The sequence below is a fragment of the Bufo bufo genome, chromosome 3 (genome assembly GCF_905171765.1).
Source record: "Bufo bufo chromosome 3, aBufBuf1.1, whole genome shotgun sequence".
Classification (NCBI taxonomy): Eukaryota; Metazoa; Chordata; class Amphibia; order Anura; family Bufonidae; genus Bufo; species Bufo bufo.
In genome coordinates, this window is record NC_053391.1 from 696546740 (window position 1) to 696568624 (window position 21885).

At 44.8% G+C, this 21885-nt stretch overlaps 1 protein-coding gene across 1 annotated transcript in view; it reads left to right on the forward strand.

Annotated features, from left to right (window-relative positions):
- Nucleotides 1-4995, forward strand: part of LOC120996602 (short transient receptor potential channel 2-like) — a 72607-nt gene extending 67612 nt beyond the window's left edge. The window contains exons 8-13 of the mRNA XM_040426628.1: nucleotides 58-150; nucleotides 603-795; nucleotides 1082-1209; nucleotides 1509-1578; nucleotides 1673-1802; nucleotides 4020-4995. Coding sequence (XP_040282562.1) covers nucleotides 58-150; nucleotides 603-795; nucleotides 1082-1209; nucleotides 1509-1578; nucleotides 1673-1802; nucleotides 4020-4357 — 952 coding nt within the window. The 3' untranslated portion in view covers nucleotides 4358-4995. The remainder of the gene's footprint in view (nucleotides 1-57; nucleotides 151-602; nucleotides 796-1081; nucleotides 1210-1508; nucleotides 1579-1672; nucleotides 1803-4019) is intronic.
- The last annotated feature ends 16890 nt before the right edge of the window (nucleotides 4996-21885 follow it).

Sequence of the window (21885 nt, forward strand, 5' to 3'; positions counted from 1 at the left end):
TTGCTTATAACATTACTACTGCTAAAGTGCTAATATGAGTGTGTCTCCTGTATCCAGGTTCATGTTCATCTTGATGATCATTCTTACCGCCTTCCTCTGTGGCCTCAACAACATCTATGTTAACTACAGTGAAGCACAAATGCTGGGGAAGTACGTATCTGATCATCCTTTCATCATATAATGGTCAAGACCGGTTAGTAATGTTCTTCTGTACTCTTCATTGAGTTATCAGAGAGGCCTGGTGTGATGGCCCTGTCATGATATAATGGGTAAGATGGGTTAGTAATGTTCCTCTGTACTCTTTATTGAGTTATCAGAGAGGCCTGGTGTGATCATCCTGTCATCATATAATGGTCAAGACCAGTTAGTAATGTTCCTCTGTACTCTTCATTGAGTTATCAGAGAGGCCTGGTGTGATCACCATGTGTGTTTCATGCATTCTTCATAAGATTCTCAACATAAATTACTGTAAGTACTTTGAGATAAGATGACAGCGATCACAATTTTATGAGGGTGAATGTAAAGTTACCTGACTAATAGTTTATTACATCATGTATGCAGAGAGACTCAGATGTTGCTTTGTTTGTTCTGGTATCTTGCAGTTTTAATGAGACCTTCCAGTTTCTTTTCTGGACCATGTTTCAGATGGTGGAGAGGACATCAGTGGACATGAGTCACTATGCAGTGGCAGAGTTTGTTGGTCGGGCCTTGTATGGTCTCTATACTATTGTCATGGTCATTGTCCTGCTCAACATGCTCATTGCTATGATCACCAACTCATTCCAGAAGATCGAGGTGAGGTCCTAGTACAGAAAAGCTGTCATTGACACATTTTGGGTGGCCTTATCCTTTAATTAAACATAGTTACAGGGCAAGACCATATAAAGTCATATCATTTCATGTCAGTAACGGGGGTGTGGCTGTGACAACCTCTCAATCACTGTCATGACAGCACAGTAACAGGGTGATTATTAGTGTTATATCGTTTTTTAAATAAACCTCGGGATTGATTGTATGTTCGGTATAGATATAACCTCCTCTCAATGTGGAGTGAATAGATCCCTTGATGTTGTATTTGCAGGATGATGCTGATGTTGAATGGAAATTTGCTCGCTCCAAACTGTATTTGTCATATTTCCGAGAAGGACTGACCCTGCCTGTTCCATTTAATATCATTCCTACTCCAAAATCGCTCTTCTACATAGTCAGGTATGGATTCCTCACCTCTAAACTAACGTCCATGTTGGTGAATAGTAAAATCTGCTCGAACATCACTTTGTGATGAGTCTCCACAAAGCCTTGGCTGTTCAGGCAGATTCTCCCAGGTTCATCCATGCCTTGGTGTGGAATTAATGGTTAGGTATGTCGTTGACACCTGAGCTCCCATTGAGGTGCCACATCTGGCTGCTACATTTTAAAAGATTTTCTCCAGGAAAGTTGTCACTCTACTATAGTCGATAAATAGAGAAGAATTTAAAAGAATCTCATTTTTTGCATTATAATTACAGGGCTATTTTTAAATACATATGTTGCTACAAACCCAAGAAGAAGCAAGAATATCCTCCAATAGCTACAATCGTAAGTACCGGGAACTCCTCCATTACTGTGCTCGATTGTTACATCATTTACTTTTTAACATTTCATCCCCTACATTGTTTCTATCTTGGTACAGTCCAATAGGGGAGTCGGTGGAGAGTTGTTTGGCGAGAGTCGTACTTCGTATCGTCTGCAGGTGATCAAGGCTCTGATCCAGAGATACATCGATACAGCTAGAAGGGAATTTGAAGAAGCCAAGCGTAAAGGTAACAGAGTATTATCCATCAGCCATACATGTTGTATATTGTGCTGAGACCTTTGTTATATCATTATCTGTATCAAATTTCTTCTGATTCCTGTATTTGTCTTGTAAAAATAAGATAGGCTTGAGTTGATACTGATCTCATAAAGGTTTTATCTTTGCTTCTTCTGGATCAACACATCAGTCACTCGTATGGATTTCCTACATATACCTATTGATGAGAAACAAAAATAAGGAAGACTATTCCTCCTCAGTTCAATATTCAAAGAAGCTCAAAGGAAATGCAATCCCAGTGAATGTTTTTTTTCATGAGAGCTCACAAATCGGAATGAGCACTGACATAACATCCTTCTAGTGGGAATACTTGAAGATGTTATGAAGAGAAATCCTTGTAGCCTCTCAAATCTCGTTTACTTTTAGTCAACTCAAATTATCATTAGTACCAGCTGGCCTCTGCCAGCATGGGATGTTTTGCTTTGTCTCTGCTATTTAGTCCTAGGTTGGGTTGCAAATTGGCCTTTGGGTAATACAGTACATTTGTACAGTCTTCAGATCCTTTCACATTTTGATATCTTGATCCTTGTGGTATAAGTTCCATCATTCTGCACTCAATCCGCCATAATGAGAAAGGGAGAACAGAATGGTAGAAATCTTTGCAAACTTATTGAAAAGGAAAAACTAAAATCTCACATTGACATAAGTCTTTGGCCTTTTTATCCAGGACTTAGTTGAAGTCCCTTTGGCAGTGATTCCAGCCTCCAGTCTTCTTGGGTTAATGCCACAAGGTTTGCATACCTGGATTTGGGGATTTTCTGCCATTCTTCCCTGCTGATCCTCTTAAGCTCTGTCAGGTTGTATGGGGGTCATTCGTGGACTGCCAATTTCAGGTCTCTCTGGAGATGTTCCATTGGGTTCAGGGCTCTGGTTGGGCCACTCAAGGACAGAGTTGTCCCTAAGCCACTCCTGTGTTGTCTTGTTGGAAGGTGAACCTTCGGCTCAGTCTGAGGTCGAGAGTGCTCTGGATCAGGTTTTTATTAAAAATATCTCTGTGCTTTGCTTCTTTCAGCTTTCTCTCAAACATGACCAGTCTCCCTGCCCCCTACAGCATGATGCTGTCACCACCATGCTTCACTGTAATGATGATGATATTGGGCAGGTGATTAGCAGTGCCTGTTTCCTCCACATATAACGCTTGGAGTGACTCTTAGCCAGAGTGACCCTTAGGTTCTTGGTCACCTCTCTTACCAAAATCCTTCTCCCCCCATTACTTAGTTTGGTGGGGCAGCCAGCACTAGGAAAAAGTCCTGGTTGTTCCAAACTTCTTCCATTTAAGAATTATGTGCCACTGCGCTCTTGGGAACTTTCAGTGCACAAATGTTTTTGTCTTTCCAAAGAATGTCCAATCAACTGAATTTACCACAGGTGACTCCAATCAAGGTGTAGAAACATCTCAAAGATGATCAAGAAATAGGAGGCCCCAGAGCTAAATGTCAAGTGTCAGAGCAATGAGTGTGAATACTTATGTCCATGCAAAATTTTACTTTTTCCTTACATTTCTAAAATTCTCTTTTCACTTTCTCATTATGGGGGATTGAGTGCAGATTGATGGGGGGAAAACTAGATTTTTTTTCTATTTTAGCACATGGCTGAAACATAACATAATGTGATAAAAAGTGAAAGGGTCTGCAAACTTTATGAATGCACTGCATATTGGGCTCTCAAACTCCAACAGTCTTGGGTCTGCTCTTCTGGAACCAGTAGGCTGATACTGCTTGATCACCAGTTCCTTTTGCGAGTTCTCGAAGGTCTGTACTCTCTGACGTTCTTCCAGACTGGAGCACCCAATGAGTCCTTCTTCGACTCTAACAACAGCATTCTTGACAAACCTTTTGTCAGCTCTGTGCTTTCTCCATAAGATAAACTACATCAGTCCAGGTGAGGTTTCTTTAGAGTTTCCTATGCCCCAGTTTCTGCAGACTCCTGATCAAGACTCCCATCCCATAAAAATGACTGGACTTGTCAATGTCTGTTCTTGTTTTATCTAGGAGGTTTTCTTGCTCCACATTTGGGTAGTTCTCTCAGTGGTGCTTTAATGGTTATCTGTAGAGTCTCTATTGTGGACTACTGGATAGAGTACAGGATCCAGCAGAAGGAGATTCTCATGCAGCGTAACTCTGTATCATCCTGAGGCTGTCTATAGTGATGTCTTTTCTCTTTGCAGATCTAGGGAACCGTATCACAGAGCTAAATAAGAATGTCATCCGTCTCCAGTCAGAAGTGAAGCATCTTAGACGCTCCTTGGCGGACACCGGAGCGAACATCACTCCAAAAGAAAATGAAAATGTGCTGAGCCGCTACATAATGAAAGTTAAGAACAGTTTCCAGAATTACGACCAAGAGTCAGTGAGTTCCGGGAAGGATTCTTCAGAAGTCACCGTTCATCAAGATAGTTTTAAGAACATTCTCCCAGATGATGACTGCCCCCCGTACCAAGATGTGTCGCTCGCTGATGACCTAGATCAAGTTGGGGACAATTCCGAGGCTGGAGAGGACATGTGACTGTCTAGATTCTTTATATAATGTACAGGAAAAACTACTGGACGACAAAATTGTGGAACCCACTAACGACTATGAATGGGGATGAGATGGGGGTCATCAGAGTTGGTCTAACAATTGCATGTAGCTTGTATGTTCTCCCAATGTTTCCTCCATAAGTTTCCTATAAAATTACCCCTAATGTGTAATATAAGACTGTGAGTCCAATGTGAATATGGATTTAGGCAGTAATATCATATCGTAGTATACATATTACAGTACAGCAGCATTATATAAGGAGTTGCTGATATCAGTCACATCTTATTATAGTATAGGGGTGTTATAAGAGGAGCAGCTGATATCTGGCACTTATTACAGTAGAGGGGCATTATAAGAGGAGCAGCTGATATCAGTTCTATCCTATTAAAGTACAGGGGCGTTAAAAGAGGAGCGGCTCCCTCCCTAGTCTAAAGTAGCTGATAATAAGAGACAAAACAGACTTTATTGAGCAGGCCTACAGTTATCCTCAAATGGCTAATAAACTAGGTTCTCATTACTGGTAAATCCAGTAATCTATTCCAGCAAGAGGAGCAGACTACAGGAATTACCGTATCCGGCATAGCCGGACACCACCAGGGCTCAATCATGCCCAAAAATCTTGATCAACTGTGATCATTGAAAGTAACAGCCAAAAATCGACTTAGTCACAGCATAGCCAGAGTGTTAAATAAACCTGCAGAAAGTTTGACTCTTCCTGGGTGGCACAGTGGCCAGGTCGAGGTAGGGCCAAAAGCCCCAAGTCAGGAGGTTTGCAAATGAACTGATTTAACTGGTCCAGGCGTAGAAGGTTAATAGGATGTGAAGTACATTCCCTCTGTATAACCATAAACTTGTGATGTCTCCTTGTAAACGTCTATACAACGATATATATTTATTGAACTAATAAAAAACACAATAAATTATGGGTAACAATGACGTCACTTACAGGGACACAACCTAAAAATGGACAATAGAAAGATATGGACTCTAAAAGTCCGTAAGGTTTGATAGTTATTGGCGCAAAAACTAGAGCTCAATGTATTGAAGATAATTCCTTTTTATTGAGATGTACAGTACAGACCAAAAGTTTGGACACACCTTCTCATTCAAAGAGTTTTCTTTATTTTCATCATGAAGGCATCAAAACTATGAATTAACACATGTGGAATTATATACATAACAAACAAGTGTGAAACAACTGAAAATATGTCATATTCTAGGTTCTTCAAAGTAGCCACCTTTTGCTTTGATTACTGCTTTGCACACTCTTGGCATTCTCTTGATGAGCTTCAAGAGGTAGTCCCCTGAAATGGTCTTCCAACAGTCTTGAAGGAGTTCCCAGAGATGCTTAGCACTTGTTGGCCCTTTTGCCTTCACTCTGCGGTCCAGCTCACCCCAAACCATCTCGATTGGGTTCAGGTCCGGTGACTGTGGAGGCCAGGTCATCTGGCGCAGCACCCCATCACTCTCCTTCATGGTCAAATAGCCCTTACTTTCAAAGTTTTCACAATTTTTCGGCTGACTGACCTTCATTTCTTAAAGTAATGATGGCCACTCGTTTTTCTTTACTTAGCTGCTTTTTTCTTGCCATAATACAAATTCTAACAGTCTATTCAGTAGGACTATCAGCTGTGTATCCACCTGACTTCTCCTCAACGCCACTGATGGTCCCAACCCCATTTATAAGGCAAGAAATCCCACTTATTAAACCTGACAGGGCACACCTGTGAAGTGAAAACCATTTCAGGGGACTACCTCTGGAAGCTCATCCAGAGAATGCCAAGAGTGTGCAAAGCAGTAATCAAAGCAAAAGGTGGCTACTTTGAAGAACCTAGAATATGACATATTTTCAGTTGTTTCACACTTGTTTGTTATGTATATAATTCCACATGTGTTAATTCATAGTTTTGATGCCTTCAGTGTGAATCTACAATTTTCATAGTCATGAAAATAAAGAAAACTCTTTGAATGAGAAGGTGTGTCCAAACTTTTGGTCTGTACTGTAGGTGACAACGCGTTTCGGAGTGAATATACTCCTGTTTTAAGTCTGCAAGTCTGTGTTGATGAGACAAGAAGGGACATTTTGTGCTGCGAGCTCGTGTCCTCGTAATCCAGATGGCGCGGTTTTCACCTAAACCTAAAAATGACATGAAAAGATATCTGTTCTCTATATGTTAGCTTACACAGGTTCATGCTAAATCCTGGGATATATCTGGTCCAGAAACATTGTTAGGAGGAGTACTCAAAGTGTAACTGAGTTTTTAAAAAAGTTTGCATAATGGCTGTGCTTCTTTGTACAATCATAACTGTGAAGGAACAGTTATGTTTGGGCTTCCCTAATTATTTTTCAGCCATATTATTTCCTGTTTCAGCTGCACAGTGAGATGCCTTTCACTCAGAAGCAGGGGGTGTCTCCCTTCTGCCAGCACTGTACTCCTGTGACATCCTTTGCCTTCCTTACTGCTATGTTTCTTTTCAGTTCTGAGGCTCACAGAACAAAAAAGGAGGGATAAATAACACTTACAGAAAGGCAGGAGGCTCCTTTGATGTTTAGAAGCAGTACTTTTATGAGGCTCAGGATCTCAGCTTACTCTGACATGCCCCCACTTCCGTTCAGCCGTCTTCTGAGTCTCTGTTACCAGGGACGGATCTTGCCTGACAACAGCAGAATAGTGAGTGCAGCTCTGGAGTATAATACAGGATGTAACTCAGGATCAGTACAGGATAAGTAATGTATGTAGTGTTGATCGAGCACCAAAGTGCTCGGGTGCTCGAGTAGAACACATCGGGATGCTGAGGTGCTCTACAGAGCACCCGAGCACAATGGAAGTCAATGGGAGAACCCGAGCATTTAACCAGGCAGCCCCTGCTCTAAAGAGGGGAGGGCGTCTGGTTCACAGGAAAAGGTCAGAAATTTATGGAAATACCACTGAAATGGTTCTAGAACAGCATGGGGAGGATGTCTGGAGGCATCTTGGACTCCCAGGTCGCTGCTGGGAACGATGTTGTCTGAGTAGTACGCCACTTTTACAGACTGACAATAATAGAGCACAAAACCAAAGATAAAATCGATTTTAGAGGAAAAATTGTTAGGAAACATTCTTTCCTGTATATTTACTTGTATATAAAGTGCAAGTGCTGCCAAAAATTACAAGGAAGAGGCACTCCAATACAGCCTGTAGTTGTGGTACAATTGTTCAGGTAGTGGGACTTCTACACTCATAAAGCCTATGCACTAAGTAATAGGGCTGTTAAAAATTACAAGGAACCGGCACTACAATACACCCTTTGTTACACATAAAGGAGGGCATCATACACAGCCTTGAAAAATTATGATTGATTGCCTGCTGGTGACCCTCAAAAACATTAGGAGAAAGGGCCTGCTGATCTGTCCATCTAAAACATTAGGGGCGAGGGTCTGCTGGTGGCCCGGGGAGGAGACTCGAGTCAAAATGGTGTTCGACGGAGCATGCTCGCCCAACACTAAATATATGTACATAGTGACTGCACCAGCAGAATAGTGAGTGCAGCTCTGGAGTATAATACAGGATGTAACTCAGGATCAGTACAGGATAAGTAATGTATGTACACAGTGACTGCACCAGCAGAATAGTGAGTGCAGCTCTGGAGTATAATACAGGATGTAACTCAGGATCAGTACAGGATAAGTAATGTATGTACACAGTGACTGCACCAGCAGAATAGTGAGTGCAGCTCTGGAGTATAATACAGGATGTAACTCAGGATCAGTACAGGATAAGTAATGTATGTAGACAGTGACTGCACCAGCAGAATAGTGAATGCAGCTCTGGAGTATAATACAGGATGTAACTCAGGATCAGTACAGGATAAGTAATGTATGTAGACAGTGACTGCACCAGCAGAATAGTGAATGCAGCTCTGGAGTATAATACAGGATGTAACTCAGGATCAGTACAGGATAAGTAATGTATGTACACAGTGACTGCACCAGCAGAATAGTGAGTGCAGCTGTGGAGTATAATACAGGATGTAACTCAGGATCAGTACAGGATAAATAATGTATGTACATAGTGACTGCACCAGCAGAATAGTGAGTGCAGCTCTGGAGTATAATACAGGATGTAACTCAGGATCAGTACAGGATAAATAATGTATGTACATAGTGACTGCACCAGCAGAATAGTGAGTGCAGCTCTGGAGTATAATACAGGATGTAACTCAGGATCAGTACAGGATAAATAATGTATGTACATAGTGACTGCACCAGCAGAATAGTGAGTGCAGCTCTGGAGTATAATACAGGATATAACTCAGGATCAGTACAGGATAAGTAATGTAATGTATGTACACAGTGACTGCACCAGCAGAATAGTGAGTACAGCTCTGGAGTATAATACAGGATGTAACTCAGGATCAGTACAAGAAAAGTAATGTATGTACACAGTGACTGCACCAGCAGAATAGTGAGTGCAGCTCTGGAGTATAATACAGGATGTAACTCAGGATCAGTACAGGATAAGTAATGTATGTACATAGTGACTGCACCAGCAGAATAGTGAGTACAGCTCTGGAGTATAATACAGGATGTACCTCAGGATCAGTACAGGATAAGTAATGCATGTACACAGTGACTGCACCAGCAGAATAGTGAGTGCAGCTCTGGAGTATAATACAGGATGTACCTCAGGATCAGTACAGGATAAGTAATGTATGTACACAGTGACTGCACCAGCAGAATAGTGAGTGCAGCTCTGGAGTATAATACAGGATGTAACTCAGGATCAGTACAGGATAAGTAATGTATGTACACAGTGACTGCACCAGCAGAATAGTGAGTGCAGCTCTGGAGTATAATACAGGATGTAACTCAGGATCAGTACAGGATAAGTAATGTATGTACACAGTGACTGCACCAGCAGAATAGTGAGTGCAGCTCTGGAGTATAATACAGGATGTAACTCAGGATCAGTACAGGATAAGTAATGTATGTAGACAGTGACTGCACCAGCAGAATAGTGAATGCAGCTCTGGAGTATAATACAGGATGTAACTCAGGATCAGTACAGGATAAGTAATGTATGTAGACAGTGACTGCACCAGCAGAATAGTGAATGCAGCTCTGGAGTATAATACAGGATGTAACTCAGGATCAGTACAGGATAAGTAATGTATGTACACAGTGACTGCACCAGCAGAATAGTGAGTGCAGCTGTGGAGTATAATACAGGATGTAACTCAGGATCAGTACAGGATAAATAATGTATGTACATAGTGACTGCACCAGCAGAATAGTGAGTGCAGCTCTGGAGTATAATACAGGATGTAACTCAGGATCAGTACAGGATAAATAATGTATGTACATAGTGACTGCACCAGCAGAATAGTGAGTGCAGCTCTGGAGTATAATACAGGATGTAACTCAGGATCAGTACAGGATAAATAATGTATGTACATAGTGACTGCACCAGCAGAATAGTGAGTGCAGCTCTGGAGTATAATACAGGATATAACTCAGGATCAGTACAGGATAAGTAATGTAATGTATGTACACAGTGACTGCACCAGCAGAATAGTGAGTACAGCTCTGGAGTATAATACAGGATGTAACTCAGGATCAGTACAAGAAAAGTAATGTATGTACACAGTGACTGCACCAGCAGAATAGTGAGTGCAGCTCTGGAGTATAATACAGGATGTAACTCAGGATCAGTACAGGATAAGTAATGTATGTACATAGTGACTGCACCAGCAGAATAGTGAGTACAGCTCTGGAGTATAATACAGGATGTACCTCAGGATCAGTACAGGATAAGTAATGCATGTACACAGTGACTGCACCAGCAGAATAGTGAGTGCAGCTCTGGGGTATAATACAGGATGTAACTCAGGATCAGTACAGGATAAGTAATGTATGTACACAGTGACTGCACCAGCAGAATAGTGAGTGCAGCTCTGGAGTATAATACAGGATGTACCTCAGGATCAGTACAGGATAAGTAATGTATGTACACAGTGACTGCACCAGCAGAATAGTGAGTGCAGCTCTGGAGTATAATACAGGATGTAACTCAGGATCAGTACAGGATAAGTAATGTATGTACACAGTGACTGCACCAGCAGAATAGTGAGTGCAGCTCTGGAGTATAATACAGGATGTAACTCAGGATCAGTACAGGATAAGTAATGTATGTACACAGTGACTGCACCAGCAGAATAGTGAGTGCAGCTCTGGACCAGCTGTTCCTGAGCTGCTATTACCTGTGGGTGCGGTCGCCTGTGGCTGTGTGTGCTGGTGCTCCTGAAGGAGAAAAAAAATCTATCCACCTGAGGCCGGCTCTCTCCTCCCCAGGTTCTCAGGCATGAGGAAGGGAAGCAAGCCCCAGGCTCCTGTTCCCAGCAGCAGGCCATCAGGGAACAGGAGGAGCCAGCGTTTGGCCTGTATGGAGGACTCAGGGGTAAGAAGATCTGGCAGGAGTCGCAGTAATGTGGCTTCTGTCTCCCCTGAGTCTGTGGACAGTAGGAAGAGCCAAAAGGCTGGATCCACTAAGGACGCCCTGAATGCTAGCTCAGGTGAGAGTGGCCCTTCCGGAGGTGAAGCAGATCTTAAGTTGGAAAGCTGGGGGATACTGAGGGCCCGGGAGTCCATTTCCACCTACGGCTCCTGGGTCATGAGCCACCGCTGTGAATATGAAGACCCTGAGGAGGCTCCGGGAGGAGCTGCGCGGCTTGAGGGCTTGTGCCGAAGTGGCCCCCAAGATGTAGAAGCAGGGGCCGCAGAGCCAAATAAAGCAGCTTCAAGCTGAGATTGGAGAGTTGGAGGAAAGAAGAACTGGACTCGGAGAGACAAAAAGCGGCCTGTTTAAGGAGAAACTCCTAAAGTCAGAGGAGAAGGAGGGAAGGCAGATGGGGCCGCAGCCTGATAGCCAGTAGTGATGAGCCGCAAGGGCAATATTCGAATTCGCGATATTTTGTGAATATTTGGTAGAATATTTGTCAAATCAGCAATGTAATATGCGCGTAATACAGGCGTCGGTCACTATAGCTACATTTTTCAAGCTGCTAGAAGTTTACTGAGATAGGAGAAAATGGTCGGCACGGCAGAACATTACAATAGCTTTATATACAGATAGAGCGCTCCAGTATATACTATGTCTGTATATATATAACTGTCTAATGTACTGACAGGAGAGCGGAGAGCTCAGCGATGTCACTGCTCTCTCAGATCTGCACTGACTGTCTGTATATATATAACTGTCTAATGTACTGACAGGAGAGCGGAGAGCTCAGCGATGTCACTGCTCTCTCTCAGATCTGCACTGACTGTCTGTATATATATATATATAACTGTCTAATGTACTGACAGGAGAGCAGAGAGCTCAGCGATGTCACTGCTCTCTCTCAGATCTGCACTGACTGTCTGTATATATATATAACTGTCTAATGTACTGACAGGAGAGCGGAGAGCTCAGCGATGTCACTGCTCTCTCTCAGATCTGCACTGTCTGTCTGTATATATATAACTGTCTAATGTACTGACAGGAGAGCGGAGAGCTCAGCGATGTCACTGCTCTCTCTCAGATCTGCACTGACTGTCTGTATATATATATATATAACTGTCTAATGTACTGACAGGAGAGCAGAGAGCTCAGCGATGTCACTGCTCTCTCTCAGATCTGCACTGACTGTCTGTATATATATATAACTGTCTAATGTACTGACAGGAGAGCAGAGAGCTCAGCGATGTCACTGCTCTCTCTCAGATCTGCACTGACTGTCTGTATATATATATAACTGTCTAATGTACTGACAGGAGAGCGGAGAGCTCAGCGATGTCACTGCTCTCTCTCAGATCTGCACTGACTGTCTATATATATATATAACTGTCTAATGTACTGACAGGAGAGCTCAGCGATGTCACTGCTCTCTCTCAGATCTGCACTGACTGTCTGTATATATATATATATAACTGTCTAATGTACTGACAGGAGAGCAGAGAGCTCAGCGATGTCACTGCTCTCTCTCAGATCTGCACTGACTGTCTGTATATATATATATATAACTGTCTAATGTACTGACAGGAGAGCAGAGAGCTCAGCGATGTCACTGCTCTCTCTCAGATCTGCACTGACTGTCTGTATATATATATAACTGTCTAATGTACTGACAGGAGAGCGGAGAGCTCAGCGATGTCACTGCTCTCTCTCAGATCTGCACTGACTGTCTGTATATATATAACTGTCTAATGTACTGACAGGAGAGCGGAGAGCTCAGCGATGTCACTGCTCTCTCTCAGATCTGCACTGACTGTCTGTATATATATATATATAACTGTCTAATGTACTGACAGGAGAGCAGAGAGCTCAGCGATGTCACTGCTCTCTCTCAGATCTGCACTGACTGTCTGTATATATATATAACTGTCTAATGTACTGACAGGAGAGCGGAGAGCTCAGCGATGTCACTGCTCTCTCTCAGATCTGCACTGTCTGTCTGTATATATATAACTGTCTAATGTACTGACAGGAGAGCGGAGAGCTCAGCGATGTCACTGCTCTCTCTCAGATCTGCACTGACTGTCTGTATATATATATAACTGTCTAATGTACTGACAGGGGAGCGGAGAGCTCAGCGATGTCACTGCTCTCTCTCAGATCTGCACTGACTGTCTGTATATATATATATAACTGTCTAATGTACTGACAGGAGAGCAGAGAGCTCAGCGATGTCACTGCTCTCTCTCAGATCTGCACTGACTGTCTGTATATATATATAACTGTCTAATGTACTGACAGGAGAGCGGAGAGCTCAGCGATGTCACTGCTCTCTCTCAGATCTGCACTGACTGTATATATATATATAACTGTCTAATGTACTGACAGGAGAGCAGAGAGCTCAGCGATGTCACTGCTCTCTCTCAGATCTGCACTGACTGTCTGTATATATATATAACTGTCTAATGTACTGACAGGAGAGCGGAGAGCTCAGCGATGTCACTGCTCTCTCTCAGATCTGCACTGACTGTCTATATATATATATAACTGTCTAATGTACTGACAGGAGAGCTCAGCGATGTCACTGCTCTCTCTCAGATCTGCACTGACTGTCTGTATATATATATAACTGTCTAATGTACTGACAGGAGAGCGGAGAGCTCAGCGATGTCACTACTCTCTCTCAGATCTGCACTGACTGTCTGTATATATATAACTGTCTAATGTACTGACAGGAGAGCGGAGAGCTCAGCGATGTCACTGCTCTCTCTCAGATCTGCACTGACTGTCTGTATATATATAACTGTCTAATGTACTGACAGGAGAGCAGAGACCTCAGCGATGTCACTGCTCTCTCTCAGATCTGCACTGTCTGTCTGTATATATATATAACTGTCTAATGTACTGACAGGAGAGCAGAGAGCTCAGCGATGTCACTGCTCTCTCTCAGATCTGCACTGACTGTCTGTATATATATAACTGTCTAATGTACTGACAGGAGAGCGGAGAGCTCAGCGATGTCACTGCTCTCTCTCAGATCTGCACTGACTGTCTGTATATATATAACTGTCTAATGTACTGACAGGAGAGCGGAGAGCTCAGCGATGTCACTGCTCTCTCTCAGATCTGCACTGACTGTCTGTATATATATAACTGTCTAATGTACTGACAGGAGAGCGGAGAGCTCAGCGATGTCACTGCTCTCTCTCAGATCTGCACTGACTGTCTGTATATATATATAACTGTCTAATGTACTGACAGGAGAGCAGAGAGCTCAGCGATGTCACTGCTCTCTCTCAGATCTGCACTGACTGTCTGTATATATATATAACTGTCTAATGTACTGACAGGAGAGCGGAGAGCTCAGCGATGTCACTGCTCTCTCTCAGATCTGCACTGACTGTCTGTATATATATATATAACTGTCTAATGTACTGACAGGAGAGCGGAGAGCTCAGCGATGTCACTGCTCTCTCTCAGATCTGCACTGACTGTCTGTATATATATATAACTGTCTAATGTACTGACAGGAGAGCTCAGCGATGTCACTGCTCTCTCTCAGATCTGCACTGACTGTCTGTATATATATATAACTGTCTAATGTACTGACAGGAGAGCAGAGAGCTCAGCGATGTCACTGCTCTCTCTCAGATCTGCACTGACTGTCTGTATATATATAACTGTCTAATGTACTGACAGGAGAGCGGAGAGCTCAGCGATGTCACTGCTCTCTCTCAGATCTGCACTGTCTGTCTGTATATATATAACTGTCTAATGTACTGACAGGAGAGCGGAGAGCTCAGCGATGTCACTGCTCTCTCTCAGATCTGCACTGACTGTCTGTATATATATATATATAACTGTCTAATGTACTGACAGGAGAGCGGAGAGCTCAGCGATGTCACTGCTCTCTCTCAGATCTGCACTGACTGTCTGTATATATATAACTGTCTAATGTACTGACAGGAGAGCGGAGAGCTCAGCGATGTCACTGCTGTCTCTCAGATCTGCACTGACTGTCTGTATATATATATAACTGTCTAATGTACTGACAGGAGAGCGGAGAGCTCAGCGATGTCACTGCTCTCTCTCAGATCTGCACTGACTGTCTGTATATATATATAACTGTCTAATGTACTGACAGGAGAGCGGAGAGCTCAGCGATGTCACTGCTCTCTCTCAGATCTGCACTGACTGTCTGTATATATATAACTGTCTAATGTACTGACAGGAGAGCGGAGAGCTCAGCGATGTCACTGCTCTCTCTCAGATCTGCACTGACTGTCTGTATATATAACTAACTGTCTAATGTACTGACAGGAGAGCGGAGAGCTCAGCGATGTCACTGCTCTCTCTCAGATCTGCACTGACTGTCTGTATATATATATATAACTGTCTAATGTACTGACAGGAGAGCAGAGAGCTCAGCGATGTCACTGCTGTCTCTCAGATCTGCACTGACTGTCTGTATATATATATAACTGTCTAATGTACTGACAGGAGAGCGGAGAGCTCAGCGATGTCACTGCTCTCTCTCAGATCTGCACTGACTGTCTGTATATATATATAACTGTCTAATGTACTGACAGGAGAGCGGAGAGCTCAGCGATGTCACTGCTCTCTCTCAGATCTGCACTGACTGTCTGTATATATATATATAACTGTCTAATGTACTGACAGGAGAGCGGAGAGCTCAGCGATGTCACTGCTCTCTCTCAGATCTGCACTGACTGTCTGTATATATATAACTGTCTAATGTACTGACAGGAGAGCTCAGCGATGTCACTGCTGTCTCTCAGATCTGCACTGACTGTCTGTATATATATATAACTGTCTAATGTCCTGACAGGAGAGCGGAGAGCTCAGCGATGTCACTGCTCTCTCTCAGATCTGCACTGTCTGTCTGTATATATATAACTGTCTAATGTACTGACAGGAGAGCGGAGAGCTCAGCGATGTCACTGCTCTCTCTCAGATCTGCACTGACTGTCTGTATATATATAACTGTCTAATGTACTGACAGGAGAGCGGAGAGCTCAGCGATGTCACTGCTCTCTCTCAGATCTGCACTGACTGTCTGTATATATATATAACTGTCTAATGTACTGACAGGAGAGCGGAGAGCTCAGCGATGTCACTGCTCTCTCTCAGATCTGCACTGACTGTCTGTATATATATATAACTGTCTAATGTACTGACAGGAGAGCGGAGAGCTCAGCGATGTCACTGCTCTCTCTCAGATCTGCACTGTCTGTCTGTATATATATAACTGTCTAATGTACTGACAGGAGAGCGGAGAGCTCAGCGATGTCACTGCTCTCTCTCAGATCTGCACTGACTGTCTGTATATATATATAACTGTCTAATGTACTGACAGGAGAGCGGAGAGCTCAGCGATGTCACTGCTCTCTCTCAGATCTGCACTGACTGTCTGTATATATATATAACTGTCTAATGTACTGACAGGAGAGCGGAGAGCTCAGCGATGTCACTGCTCTCTCTCAGATCTGCACTGACTGTCTGTATATATATATATATAACTGTCTAATGTCCTGACAGGAGAGCGGAGAGCTCAGCGATGTCACTGCTCTCTCTCAGATCTGCACTGACTGTCTGTATATATATAACTGTCTAATGTACTGACAGGAGAGCGGAGAGCTCAGCGATGTCACTGCTCTCTCTCAGATCTGCACTGACTGTCTGTATATATATAACTGTCTAATGTACTGACAGGAGAGCAGAGAGCTCAGCGATGTCACTGCTCTCTCTCAGATCTGCACTGACTGTATATATATATAACTGTCTAATGTACTGACAGGAGAGCGGAGAGCTCAGCGATGTCACTGCTCTCTCTCAGATCTGCACTGACTGTCTGTATATATATATAACTGTCTAATGTACTGACAGGAGAGCAGAGAGCTCAGCGATGTCACTGCTCTCTCTCAGATCTGCACTGACTGTATATATATATAACTGTCTAATGTACTGACAGGAGAGCGGAGAGCTCAGCGATGTCACTGCTCTCTCTCAGATCTGCACTGACTGTCTGTATATATATATAACTGTCTAATGTACTGACAGGAGAGCAGAGAGCTCAGCGATGTCACTGCTCTCTCTCAGATCTGCACTGTCTGTCTGTATATATATAACTGTCTAATGTACTGACAGGAGAGCGGAGAGCTCAGCGATGTCACTGCTCTCTCTCAGATCTGCACTGTCTGTCTGTATATATATAACTGTCTAATGTACTGACAGGAGAGCGGAGAGCTCAGCGATGTCACTGCTCTCTCTCAGATCTGCACTGTCTGTCTGTATATATATAACTGTCTAATGTACTGACAGGAGAGCGGAGAGCTCAGCGATGTCACTGCTCTCTCTCAGATCTGCACTGACTGTCTGTATATATATAACTGTCTAATGTACTGACAGGAGAGCGGAGAGCTCAGCGATGTCACTGCTCTCTCTCAGATCTGCACTGACTGTCTGTATATATATATAACTGTCTAATGTACTGACAGGAGAGCAGAGAGCTCAGCGATGTCACTGCTCTCTCTCAGATCTGCACTGACTGTCTGTATATATATATAACTGTCTAATGTACTGACAGGAGAGCGGAGAGCTCAGCGATGTCACTGCTCTCTCTCAGATCTGCACTGACTGTCTGTATATATATATAACTGTCTAATGTACTGACAGGAGAGCAGAGACCTCAGCGATGTCACTGCTCTCTCTCAGATCTGCACTGACTGTCTGTATATATATAACTGTCTAATGTACTGACAGGAGAGCGGAGAGCTCAGCGATGTCACTGCTCTCTCTCAGATCTGCACTGACTGTCTGTATATATATAACTGTCTAATGTACTGACAGGAGAGCGGAGAGCTCAGCGATGTCACTGCTCTCTCTCAGATCTGCACTGACTGTCTGTATATATATATAACTGTCTAATGTACTGACAGGAGAGCAGAGAGCTCAGCGATGTCACTGCTCTCTCTCAGATCTGCACTGACTGTCTGTATATATATATAACTGTCTAATGTACTGACAGGAGAGCGGAGAGCTCAGCGATGTCACTGCTCTCTCTCAGATCTGCACACACTGCTGCTGGGGAGGTTCTTATATATAAGGGGCAGGCAGCTTTCCTATTGGTTGCTAAGGATGTTGCTAAGCTCGGACAGAGACATTGCAGCCTTCTCATTGGCCACAAGCAAAAAGGGAGGTTACTGATGAAAAAAAAAAAAATAGAATATTTGAAATGAATATATATCACTATATTCTAAATATTTGCGAATTCTCGAAGTGCCAATATTCGCGATTAATATTCGCAATTCGAATATTCGCGCCCAACACTAATAGCCAGGTGGAGAAGGACCAAGCAGTCGAGGATGATGATGGTGACCAGCAAGATCCACCTGGATTAGTAGAACTACAGGTAACAGCACTCTGCCAGTCAATTGCACAAAGATATAAGCAAACACTGAAAGAATAAATGCTTGGTGGTCATACTTACTGCAAATGCAGCTAGAAGCTCTGTGCGAATATAATTGATCAAAAATATTTCGGGCCCATCTACCGGTCGTCAAGGTAGCTTCTAATCAGTAGCTTCTAATGGATGGTGGATGAGTGATGGTAGGAGGGAAGGAAGGGTGAGCTCAGCATCCGTTACAGGTAGGGTGGCCAGACGTCCGGTTTTAGGCCGGACAGTCCGGTTTTCAGGCTCCCTGTCCTCCGTCCGGCGCAGTGCCTGGACGGACACAGGGATGTCCTCCTTTTCAGTGGCTCACGCTCAGACAGCAGCATTGTGCTGTCTGAGCGTGAGCTGCAGCAACTGACCGAGGCTTCTCTCACCCCCCCGTCAGTCACTAGAGCCGCAGATATGACTCCCTGTGGATGACTGAGGGGGAGAGAAGCACCCCGGCTGCCCCTGCTCACCTTCCAATCACAAAGTTCTTCCCTCTCCTCCCCCGTGTTTTTCCATCCGATGGTGGGGGCGTGGCTTCACTGATACAGGGCCGTGGCTTCATGTGGTTTGGAGGCGTGGTTTTGATCATTGTGGGAGTGGTTTGTGGCGATGTGGGTGTGGTTTGGGTCAGTCCGGCTTTCTAGGGTGAAGCCAGTGGCCACCCTAGTTACAGGTGAGGCTGGTTTGGTGATGGAGGATATGTAAGTGGTTGGTGGAGGGTCTTTGGTAAGTGGGGAGGGTGTGGGACCTGGTCTGGATGCTTCCCCGGGGGAAATAGGGGGCCCTCCTTGTCCTCTGGCTCTGAGGACGGCGTTTTGCAGCGGTGTCTTCTGGAGGCTCTAAAGAGAGGGGAGAGAACAATCAATGTAGAGGGTAGGGAGCAGGGGAGGACTGACAACTCATGGGGCCCCCAGGCATTAGGAGATTATGGGGCTCCTGTGTCCCCGCCCACCCTCAAGTCACACCCACACACAGCCCCACCCACATATCGCGCCGCGCCGGCTCATGTGGGCCCTTGGGCGATAAAGTCTCAGTGGGCCCCCTTACACAGTGATAACATAGTAGATGTCCCCTGCAGTCCTCTGTAACAACACAGTGAAGGCTATCTGAGTACAGAAAATGCAGTAGTGTTACCTGCAGTCCTATGTAAAACCACAGATAACACTAGTCCTAATAATGTGGTAGTGTTACCTGCGGTCCTATGTAAAACCACAGATAACACTAGTCCTGCTAATGTGGTAGTGTTACCTGCAGTCCTATGTAAAACCACAGATAACACTAGTCCTGCTAATGTGGTAGTGTTACCTGCAGTCCTATGTAAAACCACAGATAACACTAGTCCTGATAATGTGGTAGTGTTACCTGCAGTCCTATGTAAAACCACAGATAACACTAGTGTAGATCATGTGGTAGTGTTACCTGCGTCCTTAGTGTGCCTCCCTGTGTCCCTCCCACAGACTCCATGCTGGCGGCGCTGCCTCGACTTCCATCTTTCTTCTGCCCCGCATAGAACGTCCTGATGCAGCTGCGTCAAGACATAGGAACACTGTGGGCATGGTGATGGTGACACACACAGGGACAGACACACACCCACACACAGGGACAGACACACACCCACACACAGGGACAGACACACACCCACACACAGGGACAGACACACACCCACACACAGGGACAGACACACACCCACACACAGGGACAGACACACACCCACACACAGGGACAGACACACACCCACACACAGGGACAGACACACACCCACACACAGGGACAGACACACACCCACACACAGGGACAGACACACACACACACACACACACACACAGGGACAGACACACAGCTAGGCCTCACCACACTCCAGCCAGGCTCCTCTCTGTACAGGAACACACAGGGTCACTAGTGGGGTGGAGCAGGGTTACTAGTGGGGTGACAGGAGGAGGGGGGAGCAGGGTCACTAGTGGGGGGACAGGAGGAGGGGGAGCAGGGTCACTAGTGGGGGGACAGGAGGAGGGGGAGCAGGGTCACTAGTGGGGGGACAAGAGGAGGGGGAGCAAGGTTACTAGTGGGGGAGAAGGGTTACTAGTGGGGTGACAGGAAGAGGGGGGAGCAGGGTCACTAGTGGGGGGAGCAGGGTTACTAGTAGGGGGGAAGGGTTACTAGTGGGGTGACAGGAGGAGGGCGCGTAGGGTTACTAGTGGGGTGACAGGAGGAGGGGGAGCAGGGTCACTAGTGGGGTGACAGGAGGAGGGGAAGCAGGGTCACTAGTGGGGGGGAGCAGGGTTACAAGTGGGGTGACAGGAGGAGGGGAAGCAGGGTCACTAGTGGGGGGGGGGCCAGGAGGAGGGGGAGCAGGGTCACTAGGGGGGACAGGAGGTGGGAGCACAGGTGAACAGGCAGGCTACATGTTTAAAATACATCTATACCACTAGTAACTATTACAGTGCCACCTATCCACAGCTGCATCTATGATGATGGGCATTTAAACGCCATGTATACTGTACACTGCCATCCTGCAAGGCAGATCGTACGTTACAGACATGTCACCACTTACTCAGGGCAGCATCATCTTCCTGTTTATTGTATTTCCGCAACTAGAGGTCTCCCTTCCTTGCCTGATTCCTTACTTCCGGTTCGTGCGTTCCACATGACTTACGTCTCTGCGTTCCACTCCATATTCGGGTATAGGTGCCGAGGTCGGCAGTACTTCCGGCACTTATGGCTGACGGTCTCCTCCAGATAATATTATAGTATGCGGTATATCGACACCTGATAATATGCGGATAATGTCCGGACCGTCTTCTAATTCTTTGTTGATAGTACGGGTTCCTTGAGAAGGTCCAGATCAGGGATCTTGGAGGTCGTCAGATCCTTTTACTCATATCACATGGCAAAGAGGGATCTTGATAAGATATCGGCTTTCCTGGCTGAAACTGTTACTGAACCAGGGGCAGACCCCTCTCTTGAAGTTTTGACTGAAATGATCCAGAAAGAGGAAGTTTAGTCTGGTGATTGAGGGGCTTCCTTCCAAAAAATTGGCAGGTCCGGATTGCTTAACGTCTGAATTTTATAAGACCTTTAAGGACACCTTAGTTCCCCTATTGACTGAGGTATTCAATGAGTGTCTCTCCTCGGGCACTCTACCAAAGTCAATGAGGAGGTCGACCCTGAACATTCTGTCAAAGGGTAAAGATCCATTCCACATAAAAAAATGGCATCCCGTAGCGCTCCTAGGTGTGGACAGAAAGATTCTGGCAAAGGTGCTATTTAATCGGTTGGTGAAGTTTGCGCCCCAGCATCTTTCTGGGGCCCAGCATTGCTCTGTTCCAGGCCGAAGTACTTTTAGTGCTGTGCTCAGTGTCCGTGAGGCAGGGCAGGTCACTGGAGCGTTTGATCGCGTTGACCACGAGTACCTCTGGTCTGTCCTTCTGAGATATGGCCTGCCGGGGGGGTTTGTTGATTGGCTTAAGACCTTGTATGAAGGAGGAGAAAGTTTCCCACTTGTGAACAGTTGGATTGGCCGCCCTTTTGATGTGGGATCTGGGGTTCGCCAGGGTTGTTCTTTGAGCCCTCTATTGTAC